The 22003-nt window shown below is 41.5% G+C and overlaps 1 protein-coding gene across 29 annotated transcripts in view; it reads left to right on the top strand.

The window, feature by feature from the left end:
• The window catches only part of RIMS1 (regulating synaptic membrane exocytosis 1), a 258952-nt gene that overhangs the window by 198826 nt on the left and 38123 nt on the right, over window positions 1-22003 (top strand). Inside the window, exon 1 of one of the 29 annotated variants that reach the window (XM_072142160.1) lies at window positions 4569-4670. The exons of the other annotated variants lie outside the window; for them this stretch is intronic. Coding sequence (XP_071998261.1) covers window positions 4580-4670 — 91 coding nt within the window. The 5' untranslated portion in view covers window positions 4569-4579. Of the gene's footprint in view, window positions 1-4568; window positions 4671-22003 lie in introns of those variants that run through there. 29 annotated transcript variants of the gene reach the window in all.

Here is a 22003-nt window from a genome sequence, read left to right as displayed (position 1 = left end):
TAAGTAACAATGTTCAAAAGTTATAACCATATAAAGCAACGCAAGTCAGAATCCAAAAAATGGGGCTGATCCTTAAGCTGTAAAATGGCTGCATCCTTAAGTAGGGTTAACTCTGCAGGGTCTTATTGCTAATACTATAAACTGCAATACTGGTGAACAGGCTATCCCCTACTTAAGAACACCCGACTTACAGATGATCTCTAGTTAAAGACGCACCCCTCTGCCCACTGTGACCTCTGGTGAAGCTCTCTGGATGTTACTATAGTCCCAGGCTGCAATGATCAGCTGTAAGGTGTCTGCAATGAAGTTTTATTGATAATCTTTGGTCCCATCACAGCAACAATTTAGAAAATCCAATTGTCACTGGGGCAAAAAAACTTTTCTCAACGTAACCTGGGGACAGCCTGTATTGCAGTATATAGAAATTTTACTGCTGATGTCTAATAGCCTGCCATCTGCTGGCAATTAGAAATCATTACACATGGCAAGCTTTCAAGTCTCAATGAGACTGTAGGCTGCAATGGTAACCAATCGACGACATCGCGGGGGAAGAGGGGGGCGGCGATCGCCCATCCAACATAGGGGCGCCCAAGGATTGGTGAGTTACCAGGTTAACCTCCGCAATTGTTGACAGCACTGACTGCAGCAGTATTATACAGCTGACACCCGCTGTGTATGGAGAGAGCTCAGCCCATGAGCTCTCTTCAAACACTCTGCCCCCAGCACCAGGACGCTATAGCACGTCCTGGTGTGCATAGGGGTTAAAAAAAAGTCACCTTTATCCATTACTAACTTTATCTCCTAATGGTACAATTGTAGTTTATATCTTGCAGACAAAAAATTACAAGCCATACTAGCAAAATTAAAGACTATGGGCCACATTTCTCAAAAAGTGCAAACTGCACTAGGTATGCAAGCTATGGTATGACAACTCAAGCCCTCAGCCAAATATCATATGCTTATATATAAAGAGAGAAGGACACACAAATATATGGTGTATATATTTCAGAATGAGCCATAAATGCCAAGAGACAGTTTATACTGTATAATCCTGTGACGTATGTTTCCTGTGGCAATTGATGTCATGCTTAAACTACAGGGTAAACAATGTAGGCTGTGCCATCCAAACATCTGCATAGCATTGCCTTTGTTTATACAATTCAACAATGCTTAGCATGCAACTGCATCACAGTTTTTAGGTGGTTTTAGGTACAGTTTTGTTAATCTAATAGGTGAAATACAGATTTTGAAGGGGAAACCTGTTCCACAAATTAACAAAACTGCACCTAAAACCACCTCAAAACTGACTGAAGCTTTTTTTTTTTTTTTTGTTGAAAGGCTGAGTAAGTTTTATTAAGGTTAAGTTTGTGGACATGCAAAAGTATTGAATGCTTGGCTCCTGGTCCCATTATCGCTGATCACTGGAAGACGCCACGGCAGGATACACTTGGGCATAACTGACTGAAGCTTGATATCAATTTTTTTTATTGGAAGTTTTAGAGCCTCTTTTTGAATGATATATACCTTCCCTTGGAGTCCTACAACGTTCGCACCCGATGGTTGTGAAGCCTTTCTCTCTCACAGTATGGATTAACGACCTGCAGTTTCCAGCCCTTGGTCTATCCACTAACAAATACCAATATGTAAAATGTATAAGGATCTGTCGTGGAAAGTATAGCCCCCCCACACTTTCCGATCGGAGTGGGGTCCACACCCTGGCTATGTGTTAAATATTCCCCCTTGTTAAATGACTTTTCGTGTGTCAAAACTATGTATCATTTTTCACAGAATTGTTATTGTAAACAATATAACCATATTTTTCTTCCCGAGTACAAAACATCTCCAGTAGTCATCATTTTTGTCTTAATAATTTTGCATCTTGTGTATATAGGATAATTGTAATTGTTATTTTTGAGATTCTCACATGACTTCTCCGAATTTTATATTTGTGAGCACGAGCAACTCATCTTATGGTAGCAAATATCTAGCAATAGTTAATTCTTGCATACTTTAACTTATACTGTAATTATGTTTATGAGTTTCTTATGGCCCATTGTGTGTTACCTATTTACATATTGCTACCACCTTGCTGCATCCACGTTGCCTAGCTACCACTATTTTAGCCGCGCTCCAATTCCCTCCTCGGCCGAGGATGCGCATTCGCTGTACCTTCTAGCTGGCTGCGACACAATTTGCGTACACTTCCGGTTATCGCTACATCATTTCCGGTCACACGCGCACCGGCATCACAGCTGGTTTCAAACGTGGATCCAGCACATATAAAGTGAGCTGCTCACTCCAGAGGCTACATACCCCTGAGGAAGTCGCTAATTAGCGACGATACGCGTTGGGAGCCTTCCATCCCTACCGCTACTAGCTGCATGTGTTGTGGTCACTGTCTTCTTGCTCTCAACCCGGGGTGTTTGGCCTACCCGGATGCGCCCAGTTTGCTCTCAGGTACAGGTGCCCATCAAGGTTGTCTTTGGCATTTGCACTTTACTTTGTATCAAGTTTACTTACCCAGTCCTGTTTACTGTAAGCACTGGGCACTTTTGGCAGGAAAGGTCTTACATCATAATTTGTCTTGATATTGAAATTATTGCATGTCTACTGTATTGTATATTGCCACACATAGGTTGTAATCCGGGTATTTTAACCTTGATCACTAGAGGTGACTTACAAGTCAGCATATTGCGGTTAGGGAAGGTGGATAGAGTGGGGTCATCATACTCCCTCTACCCTGTGTTCTTTGTGTTATTTTTAATTGATTTTAATTTGTGTAGTCGTGTATCTCATCAAATTGTTTCAATAAAGATTATTCAGTCGTACGCTTTGGCCCGAGTAGCACACTTCTTTTTTCTTTGAGTTTCTACATTGCCTTGTTGGTGTGTGGACCCCTTGGCACTTTAGCTGTGCACGCCCCACCTGTGTTTTGTAAAAGCTGACTGCACCCTTAAACGTTAAATGCAAGTACATACTCTATTCCATCCTATAGATGACGCTATCATAGGATACAGGATCATAGGGTATTGTCTATAGCAGCGGATTTCAACCTGTGGGTCATGACCCCAGCGGGGGTCGAATGACCAAAACACAGGGGTCGCCTAAAGCCATCGGAGCCACAATTTTACCGCGTATGGCTATACAGAAATACTGATCTGACAGCCTGCCGGCTAAAGGACCTGTGATGATGTAATAATCATATGACTCCCTGGCTTCACAATCACATACAGCAGGGCTGCTGACAGTGTGGAGGGGGACAAGGATAGACCTATGGGGATTCTGGGTAAGATCTGGGGAGGGGATTTTGTGTTGTGGAGAAGGGGGGGTGACAAGACCACGGGGTGGGATTGTGTTTAAGGCGAGTGGAAATACCTGGGGGGAGTTCTGTGTGAGGAGGGGGTAGCTGACATGGGGGGGCTACCTGAGTGAGGAGGAAGATAAGACCTGGAGGGAGCCGTGTTATAGTAATTATATTCTTGTACATAGGGGGCAGTATTATAGTAGTTATATTCTTGTACATAGGAGGCAGTATTATAGTAGTTAAATTCTTGTACATAGGGGGCAGTATTATAGTAGTTATATTCTTGTACATAGGGGGCAGTATTATAGTAGTTATATTCTTGTACATAGGGGGCAGTATTATAGTAGTTATATTCTTGTGCATAGGGGCAGTATTATAGTAGTTATATTCTTGTACATAGGGGACAGTATTATAGTAGTTATATTCTTGTACATAGGGGGCAGTATTATAGTAGTTATATTCTTGTACATAGGAGGCAGTATTATAGTAGTTAAATTCTTGTACATAGGGGGCAGTATTATAGTAGTTATATTCTTGTACATAGGGGACCGTATTCTGTACAGTTTCTGTCTTTGTTTTTTTGAGCTTCTGTCCATCTTGGTAGCAAGACAGAACTCAGCAGAGAGTTCAGAGTGGAAACTAAAATATTGTTGCAAAGCAAGTGACCATTTTATCTGCTCTGGTAATCTGAATTATAACACTGCTGTCAAGCTAATGTGGGATTTCTGTCTGACGTGGAATCAAACATAAGAAAATATAATGAATGAGGGTTATAGCGACATCTGTATCTGCTGCATGGAGCAATGTTGCAGTTGCATCAGCCCTTAGTCTAATTTACTACGGTAAAGCCTCTCATAAAGACCACCCTTGCATATGCAGAGCACATTTTCTCTGACAGATGTTCAATGCCACTAGCTACTATATATACTGGATGTCTTCTATGACAACCACCCCCAGGGGGCTCAATCCTCTTTTGGGTGGTCGTCTCATAGAGGTTTCACTGCATTTAAAAGTTTTCTACGTGTCATTTCCCCATATTAATCATTTCACATTTCAGAATAGTACGTAAGCAAATGTCCCTTTATGTTTATGTGTGCTTGAAGCCTCCCCTACCATTCATAGTTTACAGACATAGTTCGATTCTACTACTCGTCTTCAAAAAAGATTACCTAATAAGGGCTCATGTTCTAAACAAACCTTTCTGCGGAGTTGAACGCATGGTACATATTTTTCTTTTCTTCCACAAGAAAGGAACGTGTGGTAGGAAGACAGTGAATGTTTTGGATTTTATGTTACTTTGCATCCTATGTTCTCTGTGCTCCCTGCTTTCAGTGTTTGGTTGTTCTTTGGATCACAGTCAGGACAAGTGAGTACATGTTCCACTTTAATGACAGGCTGCCTGTGTCTCCGAGTGCCATTTGATATCTTTAAAACTAGTAGTTTTATTTTTTTAGCTGTAGGTAAACTTTATTTTCTCTGGTAACTTCCTTATAACAGTTAATTACATATATTAAGAAATCCATTATACAGCCATCCATAATACTGGTTAATCTCATACACAGTATTTGGATTAAAGCTTTGGAAAGAATACATGCATTTTGTGTATTATAGCTTTGTTTTAATATGAAAAAAATCAGACCACGTTTTTTTATTTTTATGATGACAGAATATTTTACTTACTTCCTTAAACATCAGATTATTTTCTTTTTTGGTTTTGTGTGTTATATAGACAACAAACAGTAAATGATTGCTCCCTTGTAAATAATTTATACTGTTCATTACTCCTTGTCCTTTTCTATGATGTTTATTGTAAAAGATAAAAAACACTACTGGACATTCAGATGCCTAAGAATTTATCAAAGCTTTCACTCCAGAATCTTGATGACTGAAGGTTGCAAATTAGGGTTATGCAAATGTATGGGTTTATTTGTGATATTTAAACATTTTACCTTACTCATTCCATCAAAGGTGTAGTATAAAAAGTACCTTCTGTAAAAAATGTTAGAACAAAACTCCATTTTAAAATATCTGTTTATTAGGCTTTATGTTGTACAGTTTAATTTCGCTATAAAGTCCTGAATGAAGTTTGTGAATTGTATGTGTTCATTAGTGAAACTTTTGTTTGGAGTGCAAGTTACACAAAGCATGATTCTTTATAAAGTATGACCTTTATAAAATTAATACTTATTATTCCATTCTATTCATATTTTTGTGACTGTGTAATTCATCTTACCTAAACCTTTAGTTTTAGTTTGTAACTCAGTCGCTTGTCACATGGTCCCCCGGCCATCGCATACTATCATAATTTCTAATGTTGTTTAGTCACTATTGCTGCTTTAGTCTTTGCAACTGTACAATGTATATTGTACAAAGAGAAGCTCAAAGCACAAACGTTTAGAAGTGTCACCATAATTATTTTATATGACCAATATGACTTTGTAGCTTAAAGTGCACCATTCAACCCTTCATCAACTCTAACTCTAACCCTTTAAAATTTATATTCTATAGTACACACCATTCCAGAGCAATCATTGTCATTTGTTTTGGCTCTCTATTGTCAGATGTGCAGAGCCAAGCTACCTTCTTAAGGATAAATCCACCAATCTGACAGTAGAAGGATTCATTAGTATATCGGGTACTGAAACTACCCTGACATTATGGTAAGTAGACTTTTTATTGTCAAGGCCTGGAGCATACAGTTTGGCTTCTCCCATCTGACATAGAGCTAAAAATAAAATGACATTAATTGCTCGGAAGTAGTGGAAGCAACAGATAAACTTCCAGCTACTTTGGAATAATTAAAACAATGTTTGTTAAAGGATACAGAGAGTTGGATTTATTGAATGTGGTTCTCTTTAAAGTTTATGGACATGTCTTACAGATGAGAGCTATGATGGTAATTATATCACTTCTCTATATATAATGTTTATATCTTTTTAATTTGAGACAAAGGGGCTTATTTACTAGGGTCTAGTACAGTGATGGCGAACCTTTTAGAGACCGAGTGCCCAAACTACAACAAAGACCCAATTATTTATCGCAAAGTGCCAACACAGAAATTTCATTTGTGATTTACACTCCCTTCTCTGTCACAGTTTTTATTGATACCAGCCCCTGGGGACACCAATAAAGCAGAAGATAGTCCCAGGTACAGCTGTCACTTTAATATAGCTCTGTGCACAGTAAGTCCTGGGCTGTCTGGGACTGCAGGAAGATACCTGGAGTCATCTCTGGTGATGGCCTGAGTGCCCACAGAAAGGGCTCTGAGTGCCACCTCTGGCACCAGTGCCATAGGTTAGCCATCACTGGTCTAGTAGATCACACTTTTATCGGATTTTTGAAATGTTCGGCATTTGCGTCCCTGTGACAGGTATTTAACTGAAGATTGTGTTGCACGCGATCAGATTGTGGCGCAATTGCGCTGGCTTTCATGCGACAAATTGGGGGGGCGGGCCATCGAACGATCCGACTGATTCAGACAGAGCGCAGGATTTAATATTCAAATTGTGTCGCAACCAATACAATACATATACCGGGAAGAAGAAGGTGAACTCCCCTGTAGTATACAGCCAGCCCATTCTGCCCCCTGTAGTATACAACCATCCCATTCTGCCCCCTGTAGTATACAGCCAGCCCATTCTGCCCTCTGCAGTATACTGCCAGCCCAGCCTGCCCCCTGTACTATACAACCAGCCCAGCCTGCCCCCAATAGTATACAGCCAGCCCATTCTGCCCCAGTAGTATACAGCCAGCCCAGCCTACCCCAGTAGTATACAGCCAACCCATTCTGCCCCCGAAGTATACAGCCAGCCCATTCTGCCCCCTGTAGTATACAGCCATTCCATTCTGCCCCCTGTAGTATACTGCCAGCCCAGCCTGCCCCAGTAGTGTACAGCCAGCTTTCTGCCCCCTGTAGTATACACCCAGCCCGGCACTTAAAAAACAAAAAAAGCTTACATACTTACATTCTTCTGTAACAGGCGGCAGGACGTGGCCATCTTATCTGCCGGCAGGTGCATAGTATGACGCAGCACTGTCATACTATGCGCCTGCCGGCTGTGAGATAACATGGCCCCGTCCTGCCGCCTGTTACAGAAAAAAGAAGAGGAGCCGGGAAGCCAGAAGAGGAGCCGCAATGACATTGGGGGAGCCGGAGGGCGAGTATGTAAGCTTTTTTTTTTTGTAAAGTGTTTTTTTTTTTTAAGTATTGACTCGTGTATAAGCCGAGTTCAGGTTTTTCAGCATATTTTTAGTGCTGAAAGACTTGGATAATACACAAGTATATTTGGTGGTGACTTGGCTATAAGCCTAAGGTGGGAAATGCATTGGTCAAAGCCTCCCCAAGTTATGTAATGCTCACAGCCTCCCCCAGTAATAAAGTGCCTCATGTAGCCCTCCCCAGTGAAATGTCCTCCCTTATTAAAGAAATTCTCCATGCACCCCCCAGTAAAGAAATGCCCTGCAGCAGCTCCTAGTATTGAAATGCCCTGCAGCCCCCCAAATAATGAAATGCCCTGCAGCCCCTCAAATAATGAATTGCCCTACAGTCCCCCTATTAATGCAATGCTCTGCAGCCCTCCCAATAATGAAATGTCCTGCAGCCCCCTAATGAAATGCTCTGCAGTCCCCCTATTAATTAAATGCCCTGAAGTCCTCCCCAATAATGAAATGCCCTGCAGCCCCCTATTAATGAGATGCTGTGCAACCCCCTTGGTGTGAAATTCACTGCAGCCCCTTGGTGTGTAAAATAATATTTTTTTTATTTAGCAAGAGACAGCTTCTGGGCATTTCATTAGTGGGTCAGGCTGCAGGGAAATACAATACTGGGGAAGGCTGCTGGGCATTTCATTAGTGAAATGGCTGCTGGAAATATTAGTGGGAGGGGATGCTGGGCATTTCATTACTGTGGGAGGCTGCTGGGCATTTAATTAAAGGGAGAGGCTAATGGGCATTTCATTACTGTGGGAGGCTGATGGGCATTTCATTAGTGAGTGAGGAGGGGTGGCTGCTGTAAATATTATTAGTGGAGGAGGATGCTTGACATTTCATTGATGAGGGCAGGCTGTGACCAATGCATTTCCCACTCAAGTAGCTTATACTCAAGTAAATAAGTTCTCCCAGTTTTTCCAGGATTTCCCTCGGCTGATACTCAAATACAGTATATACAGTTATATACGGTGAACATATTCATAAAATAGGTACAGTCCTCTTTTTTCTAGACAGTGGAAGTGTCAAATAGCCGTTGTGCATTTATCAACATACATAGTGACCATATTTGGTAACTAGAAATAAGTGGATGTTTGCACAGCTTGCTGGAAATTGAACCTGGTTTGTATACAGGCAGTCCCCGGGTTACGTACAAGATAGGGTCCGGAGGTTTATTCTTAAGTCGAATTTGTATGTAAGTCGAAACTGTATACTTTATAATTGTCAATCCGGACAAAAAAAATTTTGGCCCCAGTGACAATTGGAGTTTAAACATTTTTTGCTGTAATTGGACCAAGGATTATCAATAAAGCTTCATTACAGACACGTTACAGCTGATTATTGCAATCTGGGACTATAGTAAAGCATTCAGAGAGCTTCCCCAGAGGTCAGAGGGGTCTGTCTGTAACTATGGGTTGTCTGTAAGTCGAGTGTCCTTAAGTAGGGGACCGCCTGTAGATGTTTTGAGCCATTTAGTGTTGTTTTTAAGTAGCTTTTTTCCTAATATGTCAAACAAACCAAGGCCAATTTCTCAATAATCCACCATCAATTATTAAAAAAGTTATCAAAACTTACTTGCAACCCTCAAAGAAATCCAGAATCCTATTAACCCCTTAAAATCACGACATATTGTACGTACATCAGCAGTTGTAGGACTACTTCTGATATGCTTCCTTTCTACTGTCATAAAACAATTCACTTTTGTCCAGCACATCAAACATTCACTTGGATACAGTTCACTTAAGTGGATTGTTTTATGGCATTACATCTGTGAACTTCGGAGCTGTCACAAGCACAACACACATTGGAAACAAGGTTGGAATCCATCTCAACACGGTCGAGCTGGTTTGTAGTTACTTTTCTACTGTGGTTTAGTTTTGTTGGAGAACAGGTACTGGTAAGACTCAGATCTTGAATGTTAAACCCCCTTCATGCCATGCCATTTATTCACAGAGACATTGTGGTGGTTCAAGAGGAATTGCAATCCTTCTGTCATCCTTTGGTACTCCATTACTGCAAAGCCTGATTACCTAACATTGCTATTGGTGGTCCATTGAAGTTTGCTTACAGTGTCAGTTGGTCAAAATTTGCAACTCAAAAGTAGTGCAGTGCATTAAAGGAAATCTACTGTTAAAATCTAGCATAATAAACCAAGGACACTGTGACTGTGGTAATCTTCTAATATTTGTTATCCGTGGAATCCTTCCTTCTAAAATCCCTTTTAAAATTATGTTAATGCTAATAGCCTAGCCCCTCTGGGATCTTTCTTTACAGACTATTACACTGTCTCCCCCTCACCCTATGCAATTCCTGCTCACTACACAAGTGCTGAAGAAGGTGAGGCTGAGGGAGTGTAACAGTCTATAAAGCCTGATTGCAGAGGTGCTAGGGCAGCCGTTCAAACTCATTAGAGTTCATTTAGAAAGGAGGAGGCCATGGATAACAAATATAAGACGTTTACTACAGTCATGGTCCCTGGATCTATGAGTAGATGTCCCTTATTTATTATGAGGGTTTTTGAAGTTAGATTTTCTTTAAAAAAAATAAATAGAAATTTATACAAGCAGATGTTATTAAAACATTTGTTAGAAATACTACACTTTTAAAATAACAGTTTCCCTCACATGCTCAATTTATATAGGTTACATAAAAAATGCAAAAACATATTACATATGGTAAAACATATTATGTATGGTAAAACTTGAGATATATACAGGAAACTAGCATGGTCTTTATCCTGCTTTATCCTGAATCGTAAACACTGCAGTAAAAAAAAGTCAGAATTATTGTGTTTTGTTTATCTTATGATTTTTTTTTAAATGATCAAAGCATACTAAAGGTCTTTCTGCAAAAAATAAGCCTCCACACAACTTTTTAAATATTTTTTAAATTTGCTCTTGCTGCATTAATCCAGTGAATAAAGTTCCAATGTTATTGATAGCATGCAGTGAGGGCTGAAAAACATTCCGTTTTCTCAAATATCTTTTTTATTGAATATTATGAAGGGAACAGAATTGACAACTAGTACACACAAGAGATATAAGCTGTGCAAAACTTAAATATTAAATCACATACATTTATGAGTTATCAAAGTTTATTAGCAAGATACTATACTTGTGAATAAGCCATGTTTTTCAGCACAAAAAAATGTGCTGAAAAACCTTACCTTGGCTTATACACGAGTCAATAAAAAAAATAAACTTAATACTCACCCTCCAGCGCCCAGATCCTTGCGCAGCTATTTTTTTATGTGCTTGGCATACAGGGGGCAGGCTGTATACTACATGGGGCTGGCTGTATACTACAGGGAGCTGGCTGGCTGTATACTACAGGGGGCTGGCTGGCTGTATACTACATGGGGCTGGCTGTATACTACAGGGAGCTGGCTGGCTGTATACTACAGGGAGCTGACTGGCTGTATACTACATGGGGCTGGCTGTATACTACAAGGGGCTGGCTGTATACTACAGAGAGCTAGCTGTATACTACATGGGGCTGGCTGTATAGTACATGGAGCTGCCTGGCTGTATACTACATGGGGGCTGACTGGCTGTATACTACACCCTCTTATACTTGACTCCCAGTTTTTGGTGGTCAAATATGTCCCACAAAAACAAACCCTAATGCAACTACATTGATTGAAAAATAAAAGAAAGTTATGGCTTAATCATTACAGCGAACCTGACCTACCAACTATACAAAAATCATTGACCCAGTGTTTGTACATGAAGACTGTTTCTGGTCATTGTGTGACTAGCATTCTTCTCTTTGCATTCCATGGTAGGTGAAGCCTAACTTGCTCCTGCTCACTTCACTAACTACTCTTTGGCGTACAGGGGGGTATTTATCATACACTGACGCGCGTGTGCCGGCTTATGATAAACGCCATGCTCCCCCCGTGTCCTGCCGTATACATCAAGAGACTTAGGCCTCTTGATGTATCTGTCAGCCGGTGGGGGGGGGGGTGTCACTGAGAAAAATTGGCATAGTGTTGCACAAAAATCTGTGATCGAAAGTTTGCATGAGGCAGGAATGCCCACATGGTGTAGAGTTGGCTTAGTCGCGATGAATCACAAATTCATTTAATTAATATGTAAATAGAAAAGGAAGCATTTTCCTCTGCTATATTACAAAGTTTGTTGATTCACTATAGAGTCATTTTACTACAGCACTGACAGGCCTCATGTTATTGCTGTTGCCATTTTAGAAACAGCTGTTCTACACTGTTGTGATGAATCTCATGGAGGTAAACTAGAATCACAGAAATAAGATAACAGAGCCAACTATTCTGTTTAAGTAACAATATGACTTAACAGAATGAGAAAAGCTCATAATACTACAATGTTTCCTTAACTTCTATCCATCTCCATGGGAGTGACAGAAAACCGTAGAGCAGCTTTGTCATCTGTTTCTGAAACTCTGGCAGTAACATTTGTGTAGTGCACTTAGGCACTCTGCATTTATGAAGTGTCACTACAGAAATTGACAAATTTGTTTTCCATTTCAGTTTAAAAAACTAACCATTTCTTTACATCATCTCATGCAACATTTTGACAGATCTTTCACCGTTTCCCTGATAAGATGAAACGTTATCACAAGACTGAGGAAGGCTTCAGAATTCATCTTATTTTGTTGATATTGAACACAAACATTCTTCAATCATTGTATAATGGCAGGTTTTTGGTATCGTGTGTGAATGTTTGGACGGTACCTGCATGATGTAAGACTACAAGTAAATTTTTCTTATGTAGTGCCCATCTTTTCTTTGGTGTATTAAGTAACAGTACTTTTATCAATTGTTACATTTACAATGTCACAATAAATTGTCCCTAATGCACTTCTCCCTGCCTGTGAAAATCAAACAATTCACAACACTATATCATGCCTCTTTATGTGCAATATTAAAACATATTTGTTTTACAAGGGAATTGTCAAACTCTATTGACAAAGTCTTTGAGGAATTGACAACTCTAAAAGGTTGCAAAAGGCAAAAAATGTTTAATGTTTTAATTTTTTTCTATTTGGTGTGTGTTAGGATTGGTACACAAAAGACAGGGGATAGTGTGCCCTGAGCTTGCCCCAACCTCTGTCCCTTCCTATAGCCCCCCCACGCTAAACCGTGGGGCGACTACTTGAAGACTCGAAATATTCTGGGTAAGTGTGGGAAGGGGAACACAAACAGACTGACAAACATAAAACATAAAAGAATCGTAAACAAGCCGGAGTCACAACTAGAGGGTACGTCAAAAGCAGAATCAGTAAGCAAGAGTCAAAGTCCAAAACTAGCCGAGTTAGCAACAATATAGATACAGATACAGAGCAATACAAACTAGCAGCAACCAGGTGGAGAAAGGGATTTTCAAACACTGGCACTGGTGACTAGTGAAGCTGCAATTTATGCAGCCAGAACTCCACCTCCAGAACCTGATAGGTGCTGGACAGCATCTGGGAATTAACCCCTCATGGTGCAGAAACAACCAAGCACCAAGCAGAGGTTCAAAGTCCCAGCCACTCCTAGACAGCGCGAGATCTTAGCAGCCGCTGCCCAGGACGAGAGGTGGAGTTTGCGCGGATACGCGCCGGGGTTCGGAGAACGCTGCTGGTACCACCAGAAGAACCAGAAGTCCCAGCAATCTCCCTAGCGAACCTGACAGTACCCCCCCCCTGACGGGGGGCCTTCGGACCCCTAGATCTTAAAGATGGCTTCTGAGGGTAGGTCTGATGAAATAACCTGAGTAACCGTGGAGCATGAACATCTCTAGCCGGAACCCAAGACCTATCCTCAGGACCAAAACCTTTCCAATGGACCAGGTACTGCAGGGAGTTACCTACCCATCTGGAATTCACCACCTTTTCCACCTCAAATTCCAGATTCCCCTCCACAATAGATGGAGAAGGAGGGTCAGAAAGAGGCAAAACAGGCTCAACATAGCGCTTCAGAAGACTCTTATGGAAGGTGTTATGGACCCGCCACCCTGCTGGAAGTGTAATCTTGAAGGAAACCGGGTTAACAATATGAGTAACAACAAACGGACCCACAAACCTGGGCGCAAACTTCAAAGAGGGGACCTTCAATTTAAGGTTTTTTGTTGATAACCACACTTTATCCCCCACCACAAACGTATCAGATTTAGTGCGCCTTCTTTCAGTTTGTTGGACCATAGAATTTTGTGCCCTCTGAATATTCTCCCGAACTTGTGACCAGAGCGAGCGCAACTTGGATGTAATGGCTTCCGCTCGAGGAATATTAGAGACAGGCACAGATGAAAAAGAGAAACGTGGATGAAAACCATAATTGCAGAAAAACGGAGATACCTGTGTGGACGAACTACAGTGGTTATTAATAGCAAATTCTGCCAACGGAAGGAATTTCACCCACTGGTCCTGACTGTCCGAGACAAAGAGTCGCAGATATTGAATCATCTCCTGATTCATTCTCTCGGACTGACCATTAGACTCAGGATGAAACGCTGAGGAGAACGACAGATTAACTTCCAGTCTAGAACAAAATGCTCGCCAAAATTTGGAAACAAATTGTACGCCCCTATCAGACACAATATCATCTGGTATACCATGGAGGCGTACAATGTTCTGTATAAACAAATCAGCCAATTCTTCAGCTGAAGGTAACTTTTTTAATGGAACAAAGTGTCCCATCTTGGAGAAACGGTCCACTACCACCCAAATCACTGTATAGCCTTGAGATGCTGGCAGATCAGTGACAAAATCCATTGACACTTTAGACCATGGCCTGGTGGGAACTGGAAGCGGAAGAAGAGGCCCCTCAGGACGTCTCCTGGGAGTCTTTCCTCGCGCACAGACCTGACAGGCTTGGACAAATGCGTGCACATCATTAGTCATGTGAGGCCACCAGTAACTTCTCTTTAAGAGATCCAAGGTACTCCGCATTCCCGGATGACCTGCCAATACTGAGCAATGCGTCTCCTCCAACACTCTCAAACGACAAGAAAGAGGAACAAATAATTTGCCTTCCGGAAGGTCTTTGGGTGCAGATTTTTGTCCTGCTAAAATTTGAGAGGAGAGGTGGGAGGAGACAGCTGCCAACACAACACCTGGAGACAAAATATTACTGTCCGTAGTCGCTGGAAGCTCAGGAGTCCCGAAGCTACGGGACAAGGCATCAGCCTTCACATTTTTTGACCCAGGTCGGTAGGTGACCACAAAATTAAAGCGAGAGAAAAACAAGGCCCACCTAGCCTGACGTGAGTTCAAACGCTTAGCAGTATCCAAATATACTAAGTTCTTATGATCTGTGAGCACAGTTATCGGATGAAGAGCTCCTTCCAAAAAGTGTCGCCAGACTTCAAATGCCCACTTAATGGCAAGGAGCTCTCGATTACCAATATCATAATTCCTCTCACAAGAGGAAAACTTTCTAGAGAAATATGCACAGAGCCTAAGTCTGGTGAGAGTGGAGGACCCCTGAGACAACACTGCACCTACTCCTACCTCGGAGGCATCAACCTCCACAACAAACGGTAGAGAGAGGTCAGGTTGAACCAAAACTGGGGCTGACGAGAATGCCGCTTTTAAAGTTTCAAACGCTGAGCAAGCGGCAGGGGACCAGTTGTTTGGATCAGCACCCTTACGGGTTAGATCCGTGAGGGGTTTGGCGATCACAGAAAAGTTCTTTATAAAGTTCCGATAATAGTTAGCGAAACCTAAAAATCGTTGTAGGGCCTTAAGATTGGTAGGCCGAACCCAGTCCGTGAGCGCCTGAACCTTACTCGGATCCATCTGTACATCAGAGGGAGTCACAACATAACCTAAGAAGGAAACCTTCTGGACGCAAAAAACACACTTTTCCAGCTTAGCGAAGAGGTGGTTTTTGCGCAACCTGGTAAGTACTTGGCGGAGATGTTGCTGGTGAGAAACCATATCAGGAGAAAAAATCAAAATATCGTCTAGATACACCACCATAAACACACCGATGTAATCATGAAAAATGGAGTTCATAAAGCCTTGAAAAACCGCTGGGGCATTACTCAAACCAAAGGGCATAACCAGGTATTCAAAGTGCCCCAAAGGTGTATTAAATGCGGTTTTCCACTCATCCCCTTCTCGGACCCGAATCAGGTTATAAGCCCCTCTGAGATCTAATTTAGAGAAAACTTGGGCCCCAGAAACCTGATTTAAGAGATCCGGGATCAAGGGGAGGGGACCTGAGTTTTTTACCGTTATCTTATTTAATTCTCGATAGTCAATACACGGCCGTAAACCACCATCTTTTTTCTCAACAAAAAAGAACCCGGCCCCAGTGGGCGACTCAGAGGGACGAATATGTCCGATTGCCAAACTCTCATCAATATAACTCTTCAGTGCCTCCCGTTCTGGTACCGACAAGTTATATATACGACCCTTTGGCAATCTAGCATCAGGAAGAAGGTCAATTTTACAATCAAACTCCCTGTGAGGAGGAAGGACTTGGGACAAGGGTTTTGAAAACACATCTGAGTAGTCCGAGAGAAAACCTGGAAGACCCTGATCTTCCGTCACTACTGTACATAGTGAAACTCTGGTCAGGTGCTCCTTACAGAGAGGACCCCAATGAACCAGCTCCAGAGTTTCCCAATTAATTACCGGATTATGGATCCGGAGCCAGGGTAGACCAAGAATGACATTTTCAGACAGGTTTTCCATAACTAGAAAAGAACACCATTCTTCATGCATAGCTCCTACCATAAGCTTTATCTGCGGGGTTCGGAATTTGATCAACCCTGCCTGTAGAGGGGTCAAATCCGCACCCGACATCTGGATAGGAGTGGACAATGGAATCAATGACATGCAAAACTGAGAGACAAAATTATAATCGATTAAATTAGTCGCAGCACCTGAATCCAAAAAGGCGCGACCAGTGCAGGAAACAGACTGAAACTTAACCGTACAAGGTAAATACATTCTAGACACAATAGGGAGTACCTGAGCTCCTAAGCAGTCCCCCCGACTACTGCTTAGGAGCGGAAGTTTTCCTGCTGCTGCCTCTTGGAACAGGTGTTGATCTGATGATCAGGACTTCCACAGTAGAAACAAAGATGGCGTCTTATTCGATGTTGCTTCCGCTGTGCAGGAGAGATGCTATCCAGCTCCATGGATTCCAATTCTGGACTACCTGGAGACGGACTGGCCGCTGGCTGACAGTCCGAGGACACCCGAGGTGATCGCCTGGATCTTAGGCGACGATCAACTCGGATGACCAGAGTCATAGCATCATCTAATGTCTGAGGCTCGGCATAAGCTAAGACTAAGTCCTGTACTCTGTCTGACAGTCCGGACATAAATTGGTCTTTTAGGGCGCAGTCATTCCATTGAGAGTCAGTCACATACTGTCTGAACTGGGCACAATAATCTTCTGCTGTCCGTTTTCCCTGACACAGAGATCTAAGGTGGGAAACTGCAAGTGCTCGCCGGTCAGGTTCGTCATAAATCTGGCCTAAAGCAGAAAAAAAAACGTCAAGAGAAGAACGGGATGGAGAGTCAGGTGGGAGAGAAAAAGCCCAATTTTGCGGATCCCCACGCAACAGGGAAATTACCACGCCCACCCTTTGAATCTCTGTGCCCGATGAACGAGGGCGTAAAGAAAAGTAAAGTTTACAGCCCTCCCGAAATGAAAAAAATTTCTTACGGTCACCAAAAAACACGTCAGGGAGAGGAACCTTAGGTTCAGGCGTGGGTGGCAGTGGATCCTGCGGTGATGTCTGCCGTGGAACCTGCATAGATTCCTGAATTTGGAGACGGGAAGCTAGATCCTGAACAAGCTGAGTTAGGGTCTGGACCTGAGCGACCACAGCTGACAAAGGCTCCATGGAAGGAGAGAATGTAGCAGGTCGGATACAGGATGCAGACCTATGTGCGGCCAGTGTTTCTGTTAGGATTGGTACACAAAAGACAGGGGATAGTGTGCCCTGAGCTTGCCCCAACCTCTGTCCCTTCCTATAGCCCCCCCACGCTAAACCGTGGGGCGACTACTTGAAGACTCGAAATATTCTGGGTAAGTGTGGGAAGGGGAACACAAACAGACTGACAAACATAAAACATAAAAGAATCGTAAACAAGCCGGAGTCACAACTAGAGGGTACGTCAAAAGCAGAATCAGTAAGCAAGAGTCAAAGTCCAAAACTAGCCGAGTTAGCAACAATATAGATACAGATACAGAGCAATACAAACTAGCAGCAACCAGGTGGAGAAAGGGATTTTCAAACACTGGCACTGGTGACTAGTGAAGCTGCAATTTATGCAGCCAGAACTCCACCTCCAGAACCTGATAGGTGCTGGACAGCATCTGGGAATTAACCCCTCATGGTGCAGAAACAACCAAGCACCAAGCAGAGGTTCAAAGTCCCAGCCACTCCTAGACAGCGCGAGATCTTAGCAGCCGCTGCCCAGGACGAGAGGTGGAGTTTGCGCGGATACGCGCCGGGGTTCGGAGAACGCTGCTGGTACCACCAGAAGAACCAGAAGTCCCAGCAATCTCCCTAGCGAACCTGACAGTGTGCAATTTGCACCATATTCTTTAAGACAAATTCCTCCCTAATAACATGTCTTGCACGGGAAAAAAATTACTCTGAAAGAATAAATTGTTTGCTAGTCACATGAGTATTAATCAGGACTTTTCTATAATTTCCTATATGATTCTGCTGCCGTTTCTAACTTTCTTATTGTATTGTACTCATGACTTTTGATGGCTACAAGTAGTATTTTTTTCTCATGTAAGTAGACTTTTTTGAAAAGCTAGGTAAGCTTTAAATTACTACAGAACCAAAAATAAAATAGACACATCCGTGCACAGGAGGAAAGTATGTTTGGAATTGTGTTTACATTCTTTCTATAGAAAAGAGCATATATGGTCTGCCAGCTCATGAAATCAGCAGATTCAGGTGATTCACATATAATGTATTTGGCTAGTTTAGGAAATTTAACATTATATTGTGTTTGCCATGAAAGCAGTAGAATATGAAGAAAACCAGCCAAACCATTATACCTATCTATTTTAGAAGGAGCAGATTCCATATCCCATCCTGGAATATTTGGCATCTTTGCATCAATGGCTATAAGGCTCCACACGCCTACAAGGCGGCCTTATTTGGCAAAGTCTCCATAAGGAGAATAATTACTTCCTGACCCTAGTCAATACCCTAGTCAATATCCAAACCAGTTCCCTAAGCTGTACTTACTGACCCTTGACACATTAAGACATTGAACGTCATCATCATCTGCATTTGGAAAAGCATTTACAACAGGATATTTGCTTAAAATAGGAAATAGCAAAGGGCAGATTCTCTTTATTGAATGTGAGTTGTGCTAGAAAAATAAGAGTAAAGATTGCAATCTGAATGCTGTAAAAGGCCAGAAGCCTGTGTTTTATGATGTCTAGTGTGATGCTTTCTCCACCAGCATTAGAGCTGCCAAGAAATAAAACAGATCAGGTAAGTAAAAATAGATCCCATTTAAAATGTATGAACCTAAGTGTGTTATACAAGCTGTAACTGTGCGCCTGTATTCTACTGTTCATTAACACAAGATAGTTTTAACAGCAGAGGGGCATTTATCTCCTGCAGTTAAACATTTATGTGGATGTTGATTATAAGAAGACACGACAGTCTAAATATAGGCAGAATTATTACCAGCAGCTGCTTTCTTGTGCTGTGCAGTCTTCCACAGGTCTAAGACCTCTTCCTGTAGGAATTGCTTTATGGTACAGTAAATTATCTATAAACCTGCAAAGTTTTGTTTCACAGTACTGAACATTTTCCTACCAGAGGCGGCTAAGAACGACGGTATTTGCTTTATGCAGTGGGTGGTCACAGGACGTCTGTGTTTCATTCTTCACTAACACATAAAATAGCAGTATGTAATAACTAATGCTAGGTGACTTTACAGCTGGCCTGGACCTCAGTCAGCTGAACTGAACTGGCATGCTGTCATCAGCTCTGCTGACTGGTCTGTTCTTATACATACAGCTGGCACACGAACTGAGATTTCACAGTGAAATGGGCTGTGTGAAATCTCCCTATCCCTACATGCATATTTCTAAAAACCTTCCTTTTCTTTGCCATGTTTGTGCCTCTGCCCTCTCATAGAAGTTAATTGGATCATGACTGGTGATATGTGTGTGCTCTCTGTATTTGTGGATCAGTTGTGAGATTCCAATGGGTTCTGGCAAGCTATTAATATCATTTATCAGCCTACTAGGATGTTGCGGATATGAAAAAATGCATAACACATGGATGAAATGTGGACATTTGGCTCAAAACTGTAAAAATACTGAATGCACACAGGCCACTAAAACTGACAAAAACTTTAGTTTGCTGCTAGAGGAAAATAAAATTGTCACATTCACACACTGCATTTTTGAAGCACCACGCAAGTGCTGCGAATCACAGAGGCATTTCTACCGAATAACATGTGTTTTACATTGTTTATATGCAAAATATGTGGCAATTCCTTTAAGCCCCATCCCTGCCAGTTTTGTAGAAGGTCTGATATTTGTCCCCCTTTGTCTGTATTTATTGATACTGTTTTTCTATTCTGTGTATCTGACCTATTCTGCATTTCGATTCTGTACCTTGCTGCCATCTTGGATTTGACCCAGTTCTGACTTTGCTTGTCTGTCTTTTATTTGTTGTTTGTCCCTCTCTGTATTATGATCTCTTCTGGTGCGACTCTGCTTTCCCTGACTTAGAAATGCATTCATTTATTGCCTTGTTGTGTGTCTGAATCCTTGTGTGAACACTGTCTGTCTCTGACTTCCCGTCACCTGCCTGCTCCAGCATGCAGCAGCTGCTAGACAAAGTAGATTTTCCCTCTCACCTTACCAGATCTCTCAGGGTTTGTTAGCAGGTTCCTGATAGTGGGTTTACCCTAGGGGAGGTTATCTACTTTCGGCAGGACCCTAGTCCGCAGGGACAGAGCTGGATTAGTTTCCAGCACTTACCTTGCTGGCTGGTTGTGCTTGTACTGTGTGCAGGTCAGATTCTGACAGGTTCTTGATCTTAGGAAGTAGTTTAAAACCAAATAACTTAACATGATAGAGGAATGAGCACTTATTCTTTTTTTGCTCCATTTTAACTCGATAACATTTTTTATAAATATTAAATTATGATGAAGTTATTTAAAAATTGAAAGTTGTCTAATTTATAATACAGCAATTACTAGACATGCAACATAGCAATAAACACTCTTTTCATATGAAAAATTCTGTTACGTTACAAATATTGTGTGATCAATTAAAATATAAAGGCTTTTATTCTGATAAGATATTAAATACAAAGTTTTTGCTTTTCCTACTACTGTAATACATTTACTAAAATCTTAGTGACCTATTAGTTAGTGATCTGGTTTCTGCATGGTTAATTGAAGTTAGTACTGGATCACCACAATAGCTATAACTTTATCATCAGTTAATATTATAATATTAATAATAACAACAATTATAAAATTACAGTTGTATTAATAATAATATTATTAATATGTTGTATTTGTCTCTCTTTTCACATTTTTGCACTTGTGTAGCACATTGCTGGTTGCAGAAGAGGAAGGGAGAACGTTCCTCACCCTTCTCCACTGCAGAGAGGCTGGGCCGCCGCAGGCGCAAATCCGTCAAAAGATAGGACATGTCCCACCTTTTGCAGTGTGGCTACTCGGGCAGGTCACGGTGCAGAGAGATACGGTGTTCTCACTGCACCATGACCGGGTTCCATAGACCACTATTGTGGCTGTGATCTGGTGTGTCCAGATAACGGCCACAATTATGGTCATGTCATAGAGATTATGCAAAATCTAAATATCAATATACAGTTGCCAATAGGTATAAATGAACAATTAGTTGATACAAATACTTTTTAATGAATGAACACACTTAAGGCTAAATTCAAATCTCGCTTTCTCTATACATTGTATGGCCTCGTTGGGAGGAGTACAACATATGGCACAGATATATGCCACTATAAGCTTATACTACACTATGATGCAATGACTGATATTTACTCTTAGGAAATTGTCTGACAGTTATGAATTATCTAACTCCTGGTAACTTGGAGGACGCATGCAGTGTACTGCACCTATTATATGTACTGTAAATATGCATTAATACTATATATACATACTAGCATAATATAAGGAAATGTATCTAAGGTTAAAATGTATTAAATAAAGTAAAAAGGCAACATACAAATACAGCATCTTGTTAAAAACACCTGGGACGTACTGTAGATCTCAATGCCTTAGGCAGTGCGTACACTTCAAAAGTCAAATAAGAACAGCAATATTCACCTAAACCAAGTGAGGGGAGGAAAAAGAGTCTCTATGAGCCTTATTAATTCTTCATTTCTACAATGTGCTGGGGTGTAATTCAAATGCTATTTTAACTTTATAGATTTATCTGAAAAGCCTAAAAACTAACAGTAAATAATATGTATTCCATTATGCTCCCTGTGGTTTCCACACCTTTGTATAGTTACACAAATTTGGGTTTCA

Source organism: Engystomops pustulosus, chromosome 3 (genome assembly GCF_040894005.1).
Source record: "Engystomops pustulosus chromosome 3, aEngPut4.maternal, whole genome shotgun sequence".
NCBI classification, from domain to species: domain Eukaryota; kingdom Metazoa; phylum Chordata; class Amphibia; order Anura; family Leptodactylidae; genus Engystomops; species Engystomops pustulosus.
This window is presented reverse-complemented; position numbering and strand designations above follow the sequence as displayed.